The 15,921-nt window shown below is 45.7% G+C and overlaps 1 protein-coding gene across 1 annotated transcript; it reads left to right on the top strand.

Annotated features, from left to right (window-relative positions):
- The first annotated feature begins 10,256 nt into the window (after positions 1 to 10,256).
- Cxcl13 (C-X-C motif chemokine ligand 13) lies at positions 10,257 to 15,472 on the top strand. Its single transcript, XM_038315686.1, has 4 exons — positions 10,257 to 10,347; positions 12,093 to 12,225; positions 14,556 to 14,636; positions 14,873 to 15,472. Exons 1-4 carry the CDS (start codon positions 10,287 to 10,289, stop codon positions 14,925 to 14,927), a joined length of 330 nt encoding a protein of 109 aa, XP_038171614.1. The 5' UTR covers positions 10,257 to 10,286; the 3' UTR covers positions 14,928 to 15,472.
- Positions 15,473 to 15,921: the final 449 nt, after the last annotated feature.

Below are 15,921 nucleotides of genomic sequence, written 5' to 3'. Positions count from 1 at the left end.
AAAACATGCAAGGGTATAGAAAAGAAGCAATCCTTAACATCTATGGCAAAAACAGGCCAATCTCTTGGTAAAGCACTTAAAAGAGGCAACCCTCTTTGGACAGATCCCATGAGTTGCATTTGTGCATTAACTGCTCTAAGGTCATGCAGCAGCCTCCATTTTCCTGACTTCTTTTTTATGATGAAAATAGGAGAATTCCAAGGAGACACAGAAGGTTCAATATGACCAAGCTGAAGTTGTTCTTTAACTAATATGTGTGCGGCCTGGAGCTTTTCCATAGACAGGGGCCACTGAGGCACCCAAACGGGTGTATCTGTGCCCCAGGGGATGCGTAACGCATCATCAGTGGCCCCTAGGAAAAACCCAAGCCCTTCCGATCAGATTTGGGAGTGGGCAACACGGGATCACTTCGTCCTTGAAGGCGAGCCCCCAGCCCTTTTCCTGGTACAAAGCCTTGTGCCTTCATGACATCTTTACTCACTTGAGAATAATCATTGGTAATTATCAATTTTAATTGTTGTTGTACATCCCTTCCCCATAAATTTAAAGGAAGGTCTATGACAAAAGGCTGAAAAATGCCTTGACTGTGTTCCATCCTCCAATGCAATTGCTTAGCACTCATATCTGGAGTATTTTGATATCCTAGACCCTGTAAGGTTTGTGCAGCCGTCTGTAACGGCCACCTCTTCGGCCAATCCTGTTTACGCATCACACTTCTGTCCGCTCCGGTATCCAATAGGCCCGTAAAGAGCTTTCCTTCTATTTCTAGGGTACACATGGGGCGATCATCAAGTCCTATAGACAAGCATGCTAGTTCAACCCCAGAGGAGCCGAACCCTCGCTTGCCCCTCTCTTTCTCATAAGAGGGAAATTTTTCATGGTCTGATCGAAGAATTAACAATTGTGCAATACGATCTCCGGGTGCAATCGAAATGATGCCAAACGGAGAATGACACATTACCTTAATAATGCCTTTGTAGTCAGGGTCGATCACTCCAGGTAGCACTAATAACCCTCTAAGAGTACTGGAGGATCTTCCTAAAACTAGTCCCACTGTTCCTTCCTCTAGAGGTCCTGACATATCTGTGTCTATAGCTTGAACACCCATACTCTGAGTCAGTACCAATCCGGTGGTGGCACGGAGGTCCAACCCTGCGGAGCCTGTGGTGGCCCTTCTGATGACTGGGGTGGTCTCATGTTTGGCTCCTGAATTGCCCCATAAATTCTCGGGCCCTGGGGTAGTGGGCCCTTCTGCCCGTTTTTTGACATGGCTGATGTTGCATTAGGTATGGGCTGTCCATTGATATCCTTTACGGATCGACACTCATTTGCCCAGTGTTTTCCCTTTTTGCACCGCGGGCATGTGCCCGGCTGTCTCTGACCTTGGCTCTTTTTATGTGTGCCTTGGGGGCAATTTTTTCGTACATGCCCCGGCTTCCCGCAATTAAAGCAGGTACCTGATCTTCCCTGCCCCCTGGAGACTGCTAGCATAGCAGCCGCTAGGCCAGCATTAGTTAGAGGGCCGCCTATCTCTCGGCAGGCCTTAAGCCAAGCATCCAGTCCTTTATTTTTCCACGGCATGATGGCTCTCTTACATTCTTTAGTAGCCTGTTCAAACACTAACTGCTGAACCAAAGGCATAGCTTCTTCCGCCTCACCGAAAACTTTTCCTGCAGCTTCCATCATGCGAGCCACAAACTCCGAAAAAGGTTCAGTAGGGCCTTGAATAATTTTAGTAAGGTTGCCCGTCACTTCACCTCTTTTTGGTATCATTTTCCATGCTCTTGTGTAAATTTCATTAATCTGTTGATAAACCTCCACTGGATAGGCTGTTTGATTAGCCGTCCATTGCCCTTGCCCTAATAACATGTCTGCATTCCAGGGAGCTCGATTTGGCGTTTGCGCATTTACTCGAGCCTGAGTGTGAGCAGCTTCTACCACTATAGATCTATAATCTAGATATTGACCTGTAGAAAGGCATGCTCTAGCAATTTCCCACCAATCTGTTGGTGTCATAGCTCTGGTGGTCAACCGAGTCAGTAATGTGCGGGTATACTGCGCATTAGCTCCATAAGTCTTTGCCGCTTCCACTAAATCTTTTAACTCTTTATAAGGGACTGGCTCATGATATCTTTGTTGATTTTGATCCTCAAAAACAGGAAATACCACCACTGAAGGTGGATAATGCACAGCTAACTGCGCAAGAGTGCCCCTGTCGATGAAATGGCAGCTACTCCTGGGCTGCACGTAAGGAGGGGGAAACTCTCTAGTGGGCACTTTTAGAGCTGGCCCATATCTCTCCTCCTCATAACGTGCATCTTCCTCCTCTAAGCTCTCCTCCTCTGCCTCTACCAGCTCCTCTTCAGCCAGCCGCAAGGCTGCGAATTCATCCAGCACCGGATATAGGGGAGGTGCTGAAGGTTTATTTATCTTAGGATCCTCTTTTTCTTTTATATCTTTCTTTTCTCCTTTTTTGTTCCTTATTACCGTGCACTTTTCTTCTGTATCCTCCTCTGTCTTTGAACCTGCTTCTGAAAGGCTGTCCTGGTGTCTTGCCAACATTTTCCTTCCTTCTCTTAACTCCTCTACATTTTTTCCGTCTTTCAAACAGGAGTGTACTAATCTCCAAAAAGGATAAGTCCCCTTCTTTAATTGCCCCTGTTCCTTTGCTGCCTCCAAATCTTTGCCTAGCTTTCTCCAGCAATGCAGATTTAGATCCCCAGACACCGCAAACCACGGCGCCATGCGATCAATATCCCCGACAATCACCTTTATGGTGGATTTCGAGATTTTCAATCCTCTCTCCTGTAGTAACCGCTGTATGGGATCTACAAAATCGCATACACTGGAGACAGACTGATCGTTTCCCATCTTTGCTTACTTTTCTACAAGAGGCTTACAAAAGGGCAGAAAAATCGCCTTATCTGCTACGGATTTACTTTCACTTTAGATGTTACAGCAGAGACACTCCTCTCCTGGTCTATGACAACGGATAAAAATGCAAAAGGCATAAACCACTACAGCAAAAACAACCACTGCTAGTGCAAACCACAAAGGACTAATTCCTCCAAGAAGCATACCTAAGGATACTTACCGGCGCCGACCGCTTCGTGTGTAGAGTTCTGAATCCTTTTCGGCCCCCTGTGTGTGTCCGCCGAAGTTCCCGGGTTTCGGCACCAGCTGCGGCGAGCGAACCCTGACCAGCAGGGAAAGATCACCACCGACACAGGATTCTTCTCTGATCACACTTTAATGAAGCGCTGCTTGGTTGAGGGAGAGCTGGAAGCAGGGGGCCCCCGAGCCGGGCTGGGTGGCGGCTTATATAGAGGAGGACGGGGCGTGTCTACTGATTAGGTGACGTGGCAGAAAAGGATTGGTGGAAACCTGTTGCCAGGCAGATGTGGCGCGAAAAGTTCGCGCCACATACTTGTTTACTTTAGCCCTCGGCGCCATCTTGTAATGGCGAATGTAAGTGCGGCCGCCACAAAGCTGGAGATGAAGTTGAGAACAGCAAGACCTACACAAGAATTTCTCCACACAGGAACAGTGGGAAGCCTTGGAGAAGCTAATCTCACTGCTGTGTGGAAAACAGAGCAAAAGGGTCCAAGGAGGGGAGCTGTTGCCATGTTACCACCGTCGGTACAGATGGCAGGGTTTCACCTTTTCAGGCCAAATAGCATCGCACTGGTTACAGTTGTTCCATTTCCCTAATACAGTCTCTGAACAACCATCCTTTAGGCTGATTCCACACTTTGGCTGTCATATTCTAAACAGTGCTGCAATGTACTTGGGAGTATGATGTCTTTGAGGTACTAATTTTATTTCTGAGTATATATACTCAGAAGTAAGTGCACCTGATCCTATGATATGTTCATTTCTAGGCTTCTGTGAAAATTCCTTGTTGACTTCTGGAACAATGGTAACAATTTCCAACCCTAGCCCTGTCTTGTCAGATACCCCCTCCTCCCACCCTCACCAGCACTTGGTTTCTTTGGGCTTTTTTTATAATCAATGTTCTAACAGGCACGGATGAGGTTCTCTGAGATGGATTTGGAATATTTGACACCTAAGAAATGGTAGTTAGGTGGCTAGAGAGATGGCTCAGTGGTTAAGAGGTTTTGCTACTGCTCCAGAGGACTCGAGTTCAGTTCCCAGCACCCACAGTGGATTGGACACAACTCCCTGCAACTGCAGCTCCAACAGATCCCCCGAGGGCACCCACATGCACACAGGCTACACATAAGTTTAAAGACATAAAGATAAATCTTAGAAAATAAAATATTTTTTTAAAAATGATAAATATATGCAGACAAAAGTGCCAATCGTTCCTATTTGATCATTATTCAAATCTATACACACATTGAAATATCACATTGTGCCTATAAATTTGTAAAATTATTGTAAAAAAAAAATCTTAAGAAAAAATCCAATAGTGCTTAGGAATAGAAAGGGACAATGAACCCTGAAAGAAGTAAACACAGTCAAGAACTACAAATGCCTGCTCTCAGATACCAAATAGGGGTTTTGTAGGAGATGGGGTAACAAGCACTTTCAGGCTTTGTCGCATATGGGTAAATGATACCATTTGCCAGAACTGGGAATACTGAAGTGGATCAAGCTGCAAGGAAACCAAGCTCAGTTTTTGAATATAGTTGGTTGGGTACCTGTAAAAAAACTGCCAGGATATGTAACATACTTAAATCTAAGCTTGAAGGCCTGGGCAGGACATGCTTGCTTGGGGGGAAAATATATAATGAGAACAGCTTGACAGCTGACTGCTTAGAGGTAAGAAAAACTGACAAAGGAATGTGAGATACATTACCTAGGGATAACTCGGGAACAGGAAGATGTATCCTGAAACCCTCCACCTTAGGTAGGGACACTCTTCCGTGTGAATGGGTACTGGGCCCTCAACCTGGGGCTTCACAAATTCTAAACAAGGTCTGTGCTCCCCAACTGGAGTCCCAGCCCTAGCAGGGACGTGCTTTCTGAGCGATGAGTCCACTGACTCCTATTCGTCATGGACTCCATTCCTAGGTGAGGAATGCAGATGGTAGTATAGTGCATACATCACAGAATCCAAGAGGAGAAACGGCATCTGTACTCATCACTGGTGTTCACTGCTCTCGGTCGTCGATCACATCGACACGGGTATGTGGTAGCCTTGTATTCAGAAAGCTTTATAAGCACAGAAGGTTCGAATCCAGCTGTTGCGGAGGCTAAATGTGATCACGCGCCGGAGAACTGACATGAAGTTTGGTTTTGCAATTTCAAGACGAAGAAACTGGATTTGGTCCAGATTTTCGTTGGATTGTTTCAAATTTTTAGGGGCTTTTTCCCCTCCACTCCATGATGAACATTTTGGCCTAATAAAAATGTCTCAACCCTCATGATGTTGTTTAAAGCAATGAAGAAGATTTTCAAATTGCTTTGAATATTGTGCCCATAGGCCTCTGGTCAGCACACCGGCAGAGCGCTCCTTACCCGAGGCCAGAGCTTTTCCTTCCGGCGAACTGTTTTTGTAAGAAATGCTGCCACCTAGCAGTCTCTTGGGGAATCACAACAATCGGCGAATGGCACTTTAAACATAGTCAATTGCTTTTTACAGCGACTTCTCCACAGGTGGAGGAGGTCTTGCGGTCATTACATGGCAAACAACAGGTTTCTGAAAGCAGTTCATTCGAGGGGGAGATGGTGGCCAATGTCAGTGTTTACATTTGTCCGGACACACCCAACAGCTCAGGTCCAATATCTGCAGTCCTTTGCACGTCAGGTATAACACAGTAGAGTTGTCTAAAATCTAGTAGAAGTAAGACAATGATAACAGAAGCAGCAGCTCTACTTCCTTTGCAGAGCTGCAGTACATTTATAGCAAACACGAATTTCTCCAGGTGTCTTCTGGGGGAAATTCAGACAGTGTGATGGGTTCTTCTCGAAGAGGGACAGCTCTTTGACCAGAGAACTGCAAACAGGAAGGTGTCCAGTAAGAACCTCATTGACATTTTAGCTCGTGTCGGGGGTGACTTTCTGTCTAGCCCACAGCCACTCTGTCACATATGTTATTGGCTGTGTTTTCACAAAGGTGAGAAACAAAATCTGGCATTCACTGAGTGAGGTCTGCCGGGAGATTTAGAAGCCACGTGACTCTCTGGGACGGTATAGCTGGTTCTAGCCCCGTTGCCATTGTCAAAGGAGGCACTAGCACAGAGGAACTAACAGCCCAGTAAGGTTGGTGTTGGGGTGTAAACCCCGACCGACAGCTGGCCCACAGGGCCTCCACCCTAGGTTGCAAAGCTCTGCTGTCTGGCCGAAAGATATGTCGGGAGCAAACAGATGGCAGATGTTCAGCAGATAAAACATTTGTTCACAGAATAAAGTCAGGTTCTGGTTTCTGGCTAAGTGGAGTGGAATGAGGTGGGGGAAGCATATTTTCAATTTTGTCCCAGTGACATCTGCCTCTAGTTATAAAATACTTTAAAAGGTGGAAGGGATGTTCGTCATATCAGTCATTTAAAACTCTGGTGTGGACCCTCTGCTCAGTGCCTGCCAACAGCCTAGACTGGAAGACCCTTTGTCGTCCTTGCTATCTCTGGATTTCAGGGCGCTCCACTTCTCGGCAATGTCACAGAACACCCTGGCTGCAGTAGATCTTAGGGCACACTGTCCGTACTTTGTCAGTCTCCGAGTGTCTGTGTGTCACACTGAAAGGACAACTTATGCAAATGAAAGCTGAAGTTGATTTAAATATGCATAGGAGCCTGCTGAAAGGCTCCCTAACCCTAACCCTGACCCTAGCTGCAGCTTACAGTCCAGGGTCTGTCAGGCTCTGCCTTTCAGCCTTAAAAAGTGATCAACCTCCAGAGAATCTTGTTAAAAGATAGGAGCTGGGGGTGTGTTTGTTTCGTTGCCATGGTGGTGGTGATGGTGGTACTAATGGCTAGGAGTCTCCTGCACGGCCGGCAAACACGGCCACTGAGCTGTATCTTCAGCCTGATTTTTAACTTTCAATTATTTTGAGATTGAGTTCCATTTCGATGTCCAGGCAGGTCTGGAATTCAATTTGACCCCCGAAGACTGGCCTTGAAATTTCAGTCGTCCTGCCTTGGGCTCCCCTGAGTCGCTGGAATTACAGGCCTGCCAGCCTTTTAAACTGGCTCCCGTGTGTAACTGATGATGCCCATTTGTAACCTACAAGCTAAGGTCCAAGGTAGGAAGGCTCCCAGTTCTAATGTGTCGAGAGATAATCTGATTTATGACAAGGCCGAGGAAAAACGTTCCCCCTCATTTTCTGATTTTCCCCACATTTTGAATGCATCTGTGTTTCTTAACAAAGACATCTGCAAAGCTGTTTTAAAAGGAAAGTCCTTCAGCCCTGCTGAGATGGCTCAGCCCTACTAAGGATATGGCCTGACTTGGCCTTGCTGAGATGGCAAATAAAGAAGCGTGCTTCGGAAACTGACCACCTGAGTTCCATTCTTGGGACCCACATGGTAGGAGAGAACCAATTCCTGCAAGGTGTCTTCTGAGCTCCACACATACCTACACACACTCATGAACACACACACACACAACAACGACGACAACTTAAAGTTGAAAAAACAGAATGTTTTTCATCCAGCCCTATCAGCTCAAATTTCTTGCTCCTGGGCTTCTAGTATTTTAGAATACACACCTCTACTGTGAATGATATTAGAGAATCCCAACTTCTGGGACCATCTGACTACCAGAATCGCCCAATCACCAATCCCATCTTCAGGCAGAGTGGATAGCATAAAATAAAGACAGAATTCTGAGTTTAAAAGGACTGAAATCAGACGCCGGATTATTCTGGAATCACCTCTCAGGCCTGATGACTCTGTTAATCAAAGCTGTTAGGGTTCTGAGGAAGCTGAAAAGAGGCAGGAGGCAGAGAGGGGGCTGGATACTGACTGCAGCAGACTGAACCCTTTACTTCAAACAGTGGAGGACAGACACTCTCCCTTCTGAAAGGGGTGTGTGAGAGAAGGGAGAGAGGCTCTTGGAGTTTATAGAGGGCTTGGGGATGGCAAGTGAGATGCAGCCTCAGGGGCCTATGTGCAAGCCTACGATTTCTCCTCCTTGTATTGTCTCTCCATCCAGGCAGGCTAGGGGGAGACAACCCAACCCACGGATAATGGTTTGAGCAAGGCCACATATCACTTCTTTTTTTTTTTTTTCCTCATGGTTTATTTTTTTTATATTTAAAAATTTCCATCTCCTTCCCTCCTCCTCCCCCCTCCCTCCCCTCCTCCACCCCCTTCCCTCCCCTCCTTCTCCCCCTTCTAGCACATATCACTTCTTAAGAATTCTACTTTTTTCAACCAAGGTGTTCTATCAAAAGTCAATTTAGAAGTTTCCTGGTTTTATTCAGAGCTCTCTTTCAGGTCCCCTTGTCTCCGTTCTTTCCTTGTGGTCGTCACATCACTCCTTTTTGCTGTGTCACGGGGACATTTCTGTCTGTCCAAGGCCCCTGAAGCAGGCAGGTCTCTAGAGCTCCCTGGTGTGCAGTCACAGGCTCCATCGTGCCAGCATTGCAGGCCAGGTCTCTCTTCTCCCCTCTTTGCCATCTCAAGGGTTATTCCGAATAAATGTCTTCGTCCAAAGTCCGTCTCCTCATCGGGCTCCCAGGACACCCAATGACTCATTCCGATCTCAAATGTTTGGAGCACCCTAATACAAGAGCATTTCGAATGACCTCACTCAGTGATGGCAAACAGAAGTAGGAGACAAGGCATAAACTCCTAGAGAATTCATTGTCAGACACTTGGGGAAGAACTTGGGCTAGGAGCATAGCCCAGTAGGAGAGCATTTGCCTAGTATGGTCAAGGCCCTGGATCATTTGATTCCCACTACTAGGGGGAAGAATTTTCAAACAGCTAGAACTGTCAGACAGGGCAAGATGGTCTAGACTGTCTCATGATTGAGTTTCCTATTGTTACTGTCATTCAGCCCAAATGGAAGAGCTGCTTGCTGGTTGTACTAAGGATTTTCCCTCCCTCCTTCCTTCCCTCCCTCCCTCCCCCCCTTCTCTCTCTCTCTCTCTCTCTCTCTCTCTCTCTCTCTCACACACACACACACACACACACACACACACACACACGCTGTAACACTGAGGGTACTCAACATTTAGTAATTGATTCATAGCATCAAATTGTGCAGGAACTCACTTCAGAAAGCTAAACTTGATTTCTCAGTAATCCAAGGTGTGGGATCCATCTCCACTTATCCAGGTCAGTTCCTTGGCATGTAAGACCAGGCTGGCCACTACACGAATACCTTCCTTTAAACCAAAGAGCCTGTAGCAAAGTCGGAAAGGCTGCAGGCTAACTGTTTCCTTGGTAACCAAACCACACCTCACAGGTACTTAAGCTGAACAGTCAGTCTATCAACGAGGTCCTCCAGCTGATGTCCTAATAAGTCCGCTGACACACGGCTCACAGCTTGCTAACTTGCAAGTGCGGCCGCAAAGATGCTCAAAGCCGTTCCCTACCCTCCTTTCGTCCTGACACAAGCACACCAAGGACCAGCCACATATTTTCCCCCTTTTAAGATGTCCATATGTAACCATCATTTCAGAGAGTAAAATGAAGAGTTGGAAAAGTTTGGCAGAGAAGTCTATGACACAGGCAGCTTGAGGATCCATGTGTGAATGAGTATCTGTCAGGTGTTTGCTTACTGAGCCTGTACCAACGGTAAGCCCTCTTGCAAAGGCTGGGGACATACGGGATTAACGTACGGAGGCGCTAGTGCCATGAAGCTTATATCTGAAATTGCGGAAAAACTTCACAACCTTCCACTCTGGGAAGCAATGAAGCCACAATCACCAGTTGCGCCCCTAGCATGGCCCTGTGTCCTGAGCAGGGGCTCTGTGCTAGGCTGTCTATCTAACCTACTCCAGACTATGGATTTGATCCCTAGCACTAAAAGAGAGAGCACTTGGGGGTCTCCAAACTGATCCCGTCCTCCTCTTTTCTTCACCCTCAGATCTCCACGGCGCCTCTGACATTTTTAATCTGCATCTCCAAGAAATGCCTGGTTATCCTTGCAGCGCTTCAGGACAAAGTCATAGATTTTTGCAAGATGAATTTCTTTTTTTTCTGTAAAGGCAAACTCAGCAATCTTTGGGGGATTTGGAGACAGACGGTGCAGCTGACCTACTGGAGACAGGCGGTGGGAGGGCCCTCACTGGTATAAATAAATAAGAGTCTGGAGTTGGGAACCCTCGGCTTGGCCTCAGAGCTGAAGTTTGGACTCCACCTCCAGGCAGAATGAGACTCAGCCTAGCAGCCCTGCTCCTCCTGCTGGCCAGCTGCCTCGCTCCAGGCCACGGTGAGAACTTTCACTTATGATTTCCCTAGCCTTTGAGCAGAAATGGTCCTCGCCATTTCTTCTTCAATTAAAACTGGGAAGGAAGTCTTACAAGAGCAGGGGTGGGGGCTCAACTGCTTCCAGATTTGGAAGGGTGAGGTCCCAGGGATTTAACCCTTTAAAAATGGAAGCTTTCAAAGTGTCAAGACTGTCCTTTATAGAGGAAAGATGGTGAGGGTTCCTGGGACTTAGGTATAGCTGTGTATTGCTAGGCTGTCAGCTCAGCCACCTACAGGAAGACTCCTTTGCACGGCTCCTCTTTGCTCTGCCTCTTGATGCCACTCCTCGTCAAACCTTGGTCTCTAAGTCCAACATTCCCAGCACAGTTGCACGTGGTAAGGCCTGACACCCTAAATAAAGCAGAGGCAAGAGCTGACTTCAGCCTGAATGGGCAGCTGTCTCTGAGTGACTGGATGAATGTCTAACTGGAATGGCAAGGTGTGTATACAGCTGAGGGGATGGATGTGTGGGTGGAAAGAAGTACTCGGGTTTACAGGACAGATAATTACGCTTAAGATGTGCAAGTCCCCCCACCCCCATTTTCACTCTTCCTTCAAAACTCATTTCTCTCCTCTCCTACGAAGCTTTCCTGCTGCTGGTGACAAAGTTAGCCCCTAGGAAATGCTCCGTTCCCAGTGTCAGTATACAGGCTGTGTGTAATACAGCCTCAGCGATGGTCTGAGGATGGTTCCCTTGTTCAGTCCACAAAACTGTAGATACCTTGGGAACATGACACTTTTTTTTTTTTTTTTTTGGTTTTTCGAGACAGGGTTTCTCTGTAGCTTTGGAGCCTGTCCTGGAACTAGCTCTTGTAGACCAGGCTGGTCTCGAACTCACAGAGATCCGCCTGCCTCTGCCTCCCGAGTGCTGGGATTAAAGGCGTGCACCACCGCCGCCCGGCGGAACATGACACTTTTACTTATTCGAAGGATTTTATAAATATCTTTTGTTTTTATTTGTTTTGTTTTGGGAGACCAGGTCTCAGTAAGCAGCTTTGAACTTATAAAAATCATCCTTTGTCAACTTTTCAAATGCCTGGATAACCCAGCAACAATTTCTTTAAAAAATAAATAAATAAACCTTAGACTTCTTGAAAATGCATGAGATGAATTACCACTAAAATGTCTATAACTACTAAGCATTGTGGCTGAATAGAGTCTCCAATTTTTATTATTGGTTTTCCTTTGGTGATCATTATGAGTAATATTGAGAACCAAGGTATTAAACATAAGTGAAGAAGCATCCTCCATGGGTTTTCTCAGATAGAGAGGCGGTGAGGGTGGAGGGTTGCCAAGAGAAAGGACAGTAAGAGATGCCTACAGTATCCGCCAGTCTCCAGCAGCATCTGCTCCTCTGCTTTTGCGCTGGGAGCAGAGATCAGTTGATTTCCTAACACATTAGATGTAACACAGTTGAATGTCCTTAGAGCATCAGCTGTCAAGTCACCTAAGTGCCAATATAACGCTACAAGGACAGTCAACGAACGCTACGTCTTTGAAAAGCTAAGGTCATTTCCATTAAGGTTTTGGTAGAAAAACATTTGGAAGCACACAAGGCAAAACAAACAGAAATACACAAACTGAAAGCTTATGCAGCTGGCTTGAAATGTTTGCCTCTACAAATGCGTGATATAGAAGACTGATAGTTCAGTTCTACTTCTAAGTTATAGGCCCAGTGGGTTGAAGTGACTTATTCTGCATTTACAGGAATCCTGGAGGCCAATTACACAAACCTAAAGTGTAAATGTTCCAAAACGATCTCAAGACCTGTCCATCCAAACATCATAGAGCGGATTCAAGTCACACCTCCTGGGAATGGCTGCCCAAAGTTTGAAGCCCTGTAAGTTGCAAGAATTAAAAAAAAAAAAATAAGTTACATAATTTTTCTCTTCAAGTGAAAACCAGATGAAGAAATACAATTGTAATTAGCAACAGTGTGGTAGCGAGAATCTCAGAGACCAGCTTGATGTTGCTAAATATCTGAAATTAATCATGAAAATGTGTAATATTTAAATACTTGTTTTTCAGCAATCCAAAGCTGTAACCTCTTGCTTGCCACTGTATCTCTCAAGCTGCTCCACCTGTCTGTGTGGTTACAGAGGCTGAAACTAGGGAAGGGGTGTTAAGGAGGTTAACTCACTGAGGCTTCAGGAAGCTAACCTGCCTGCAGCACGGGGAGGCAGGGATGGAGTCAGAACTCCCTCTCTCCTACACAGCCTTTGAAGGATGCTTACACAGAGCCTCGTTCTCCTTGCAGGAACCTCCCTTTTAGCAGCAGCTCGCCTTCACCCTCCCTTCTCCTGGCCCCTTTGCATCCCCTTCGTTCATCTCTGTGGACTGGGCTAAGGAGGAGACCCAGGACCTCCCAGATCCCGGCCCAGTTTTCTCCCTTTAAGCCACACTCCAAGCCCTCGAGAACTTCCTCAGGCTTTGGAAAGTTGTAAACAACTATGCTTGCTTGTCCCCTTTTGAAACAAAGGCTTTGTAGCCGGGACCAGATGTATTTGACTGACAAAGCGGAAATACAGGTTATCCAAACTATGTGAAACTTTTCACCACGATGGCATGATACTTTTACCAGCGTCTCCACCAATGAGAGTTAAACTAAGCCACAGTTACTTCCTTCAGACTCCACAGTAAAGTCTATCCATGAGGCCTAATGAGGGGCAGGGCACTAGAACCAGTCCTTGCCTTTTGGCTGTGTTCTCCTCCCTTGGTTCAATGCTCTCACCTCTCAATCAAGGGAAGTAGGACACCCTAATTGTTTCTGCTTTCCTAACACCGTTGTTTGGAAATAATGCAAGTTGCAGTGTACATCTTCTTGTTAAAGTCAGCATTTTTGAGCAATAGACAGATATGGAAATGAAAGCTACAGATTGTTGGGAGAAATCCATTAGTCAGGGATGAACATACCCACGTGGCCAAAGTCTGTTTTGCCATCGCAATTCCAAAACCAAACTGGCAGATGCTGCCTTGAGGCCCCACTTGCTCCATGGCTTCTAAGATTGACCTAAAGAGGTAGAAACTCAAACTTAGGCCAGGTGGTGGTGGCACACACCTTTAATCCCAGCACTAGGGAGGCAGAGGCAGGTGGAGCTCTGCGAGTTCGAGGCCAGCCTGGTCTACAGGCACCAAAGCTACACAGCAAAATCTTGTCTCGAAAATCCCCCCCCCCAAAAAAAAGGAAAGGAAGGAAGAAAAAGAAAGAAATCGAATTTAGATGGATGGCTCCTTACTCTTTATAGCTAAGACGCCTGATACATCAATACTGCATTTGCTTAAGGTCACACAATTAGTGTTTACAGTGTCCTGGTTTTCTACCGCTTGGGATTCCTTACTTTTCTATTGCAGGGAGGAACCTTAGCATCATGTCTGGAACTTGATAACTCTTCAGGTCACAGTGATTGCTGAAAGTGTGGTTGTGAAGTCAGACAACCTCTGCAATAATTCAAGCAATCCCGCTGTAGTGTGCGTTTGCAGTACAATCTTCGATGTGTTATTTGAACTTTCTGAACTCTGCACTCATCAGAAGGAGAGAAAGCAATAGTTCTTCTAGAACAGGACTTCTGTGGGAAGAATTGAGGTGACCATATGGCCTATGGCACACAGTGACAACAATGTTTGACAAAGGTTGGCCATTCACTATGAGAGTTGGTTTGTTGCTGATTAATTTCTCAGGGCAGGAAAAGTCTTGCCAACTGGTGACTTGGAGAAATGTCACTGAGCCCAATTGAAACTTCTTCCATATTAAAATATATTCATTTTTTTCAGATAAAACATAGTCTGTTTTGCTCACCTGAGCTCAGTGGATAAGACGTTTGAATGATACTGGGGTATAAGTTTAGAAGTGACCCAGCTTTGGAGTCAGCTTTTTGGCCCTTCTCCAACTCATATAAAGACTATCATATAAAGACAAGATAGTCTCTTAGGACACATAGGCTTCTGTCAACTTGGACCCCCCAAGCTCCCACACATTGGTCCACAAAGGGTAGTCCTCTTCTTCCGCGGGCCTCACACCCCAAATCGCTTCTTCCAGATTCAAAGCTTTTTGCTCAAATTTCATTTTTTCGGAATAATTATTTTGACAATCAATTCTCTTCGTTATTAAAAAGCATACAGGGTGGAACAAGAACGCACTGCCGTTTCATCTTTGTGTTTATTTCTCTCCAGGATCTTGACTAGGTCTAAGAAAATTCTATGTGTGAATCCTCAAGACAGATGGTTCCAGATGGTACTCAAATTTATGCGGAAGTAAGTGAAGCACACGAGAGCTTTCCTAGCCGGCCACACTGGGGAATCCTTTACAACTGGGAAAAGTCATCGGACATATGTCTGTCCCGCTGTTTCCATGTGCTAACTCGTCCAGCCGTTCAGACAGCTTCAGCGAGGGTGCCCAGGAGCCGTTATTTGATGTCACCAGAGGGAAGTTCTAGTTTCTGGTGTGTGTTTCTCTAAGTGTGACTTATGGTTTTGTTTTTCATTCACAGAAAAGCTGTATCTTCAACTCCCCCAGCTCCAGCGAGTAGAAAAAGGATCACCTGAAGGCCCTGTCCCCCAAGGAACACCTGCACCCTCCTCCATCCCTGCTCTGAATTTTAGTTGTGCTCTTAGTTGAAGAATTTCCAAGAAAATAAATTCCTTTTACAAACAAACATGACTGCGTGTAAAGACAGCCCTGCAGGATTATACTCAGCCTCCATCCTTGTTCCTTAATGAGGGTTATTTGAGGATGGGTGCTTAGTAACACCCACGCGTTTGGTAATAGACCTGTTGTTTAATGTCAAACTGTCCTAGGTTGTAGGGTATTAACAAGAAATGTATGGGGTATACTTCCCTCGCTTCACCCCCTTAAGGAAGGCGGGTTTTCCAAATGGTCTTCATAGTTTGCTGGGCAGCCGATGCCGTTCCAGCTGAACACGATGCAGAGTAGTTCATTAGTGAAAAGCCTCATGAAGAAAATAGAGCCCTTCTACTTTTAAAGGTTTCTTGTATACAATTTATTGTATCAGATTAAACCCTGTAACATTGAAAGATCCTAGGCTTAAAATTCCAGGCTCTCCAGGAGTATACAAACACATTCATTTACACTGTGGCTCTCATTTGTTTTGGTTTTATTCATATCTTTCACACAGACAAAAATATCAGTCCCTTGTGTCAAATTCTTTAATGTTTCCTCTTCATCTAATGTCATTCAATAAACTTAATCAAATATCTTGCTTATAAAAAAAAAATCTTGCTTATGACCGGTTCATTTTTAACAGACAATTTTCTATCACTGAGATGTTCTTCAGCTGTTCCCAAGGAGACGTGAGGTTTCAATCATGTTCATTTTTTCCTGCATATCAGAGCCCTCTACAGATGACCCCAAATTGTGTCAGCCACCAGAGCAGTTATGCGGTGGGAAAGGTTTGCCTCTGAGGCCTCTTTCCCCAGGCATGCTAAATGTGATAGCCTCCAGACTTCAAACTCTTCCTCAGAACTGTTCTCACTGCCTGTTTACATGGATTCCCAGAGTCTCCAATGTTTCATTTGACAA

This window comes from Arvicola amphibius, chromosome 1 (genome assembly GCF_903992535.2).
Source record: "Arvicola amphibius chromosome 1, mArvAmp1.2, whole genome shotgun sequence".
NCBI lineage: Eukaryota > Metazoa > Chordata > Mammalia > Rodentia > Cricetidae > Arvicola > Arvicola amphibius.
This window is presented reverse-complemented; position numbering and strand designations above follow the sequence as displayed.

Bases quoted from the DNA above. Each gene is read 5' to 3' on its own strand.
- Cxcl13 (XM_038315686.1), top strand. From the start codon at position 10,287: ATGAGACTCAGCCTAGCAGCCCTGCTCCTCCTGCTGGCCAGCTGCCTC. The intron at 10,348-12,092 runs GTGAGAACTTTC...CTGCATTTACAG, and splicing joins CTGCCTCGCTCCAGGCCACG to GAATCCTGGAGGCCAATTAC. The intron at 12,226-14,555 runs GTAAGTTGCAAG...ATTTCTCTCCAG, and splicing joins TGCCCAAAGTTTGAAGCCCT to GATCTTGACTAGGTCTAAGA.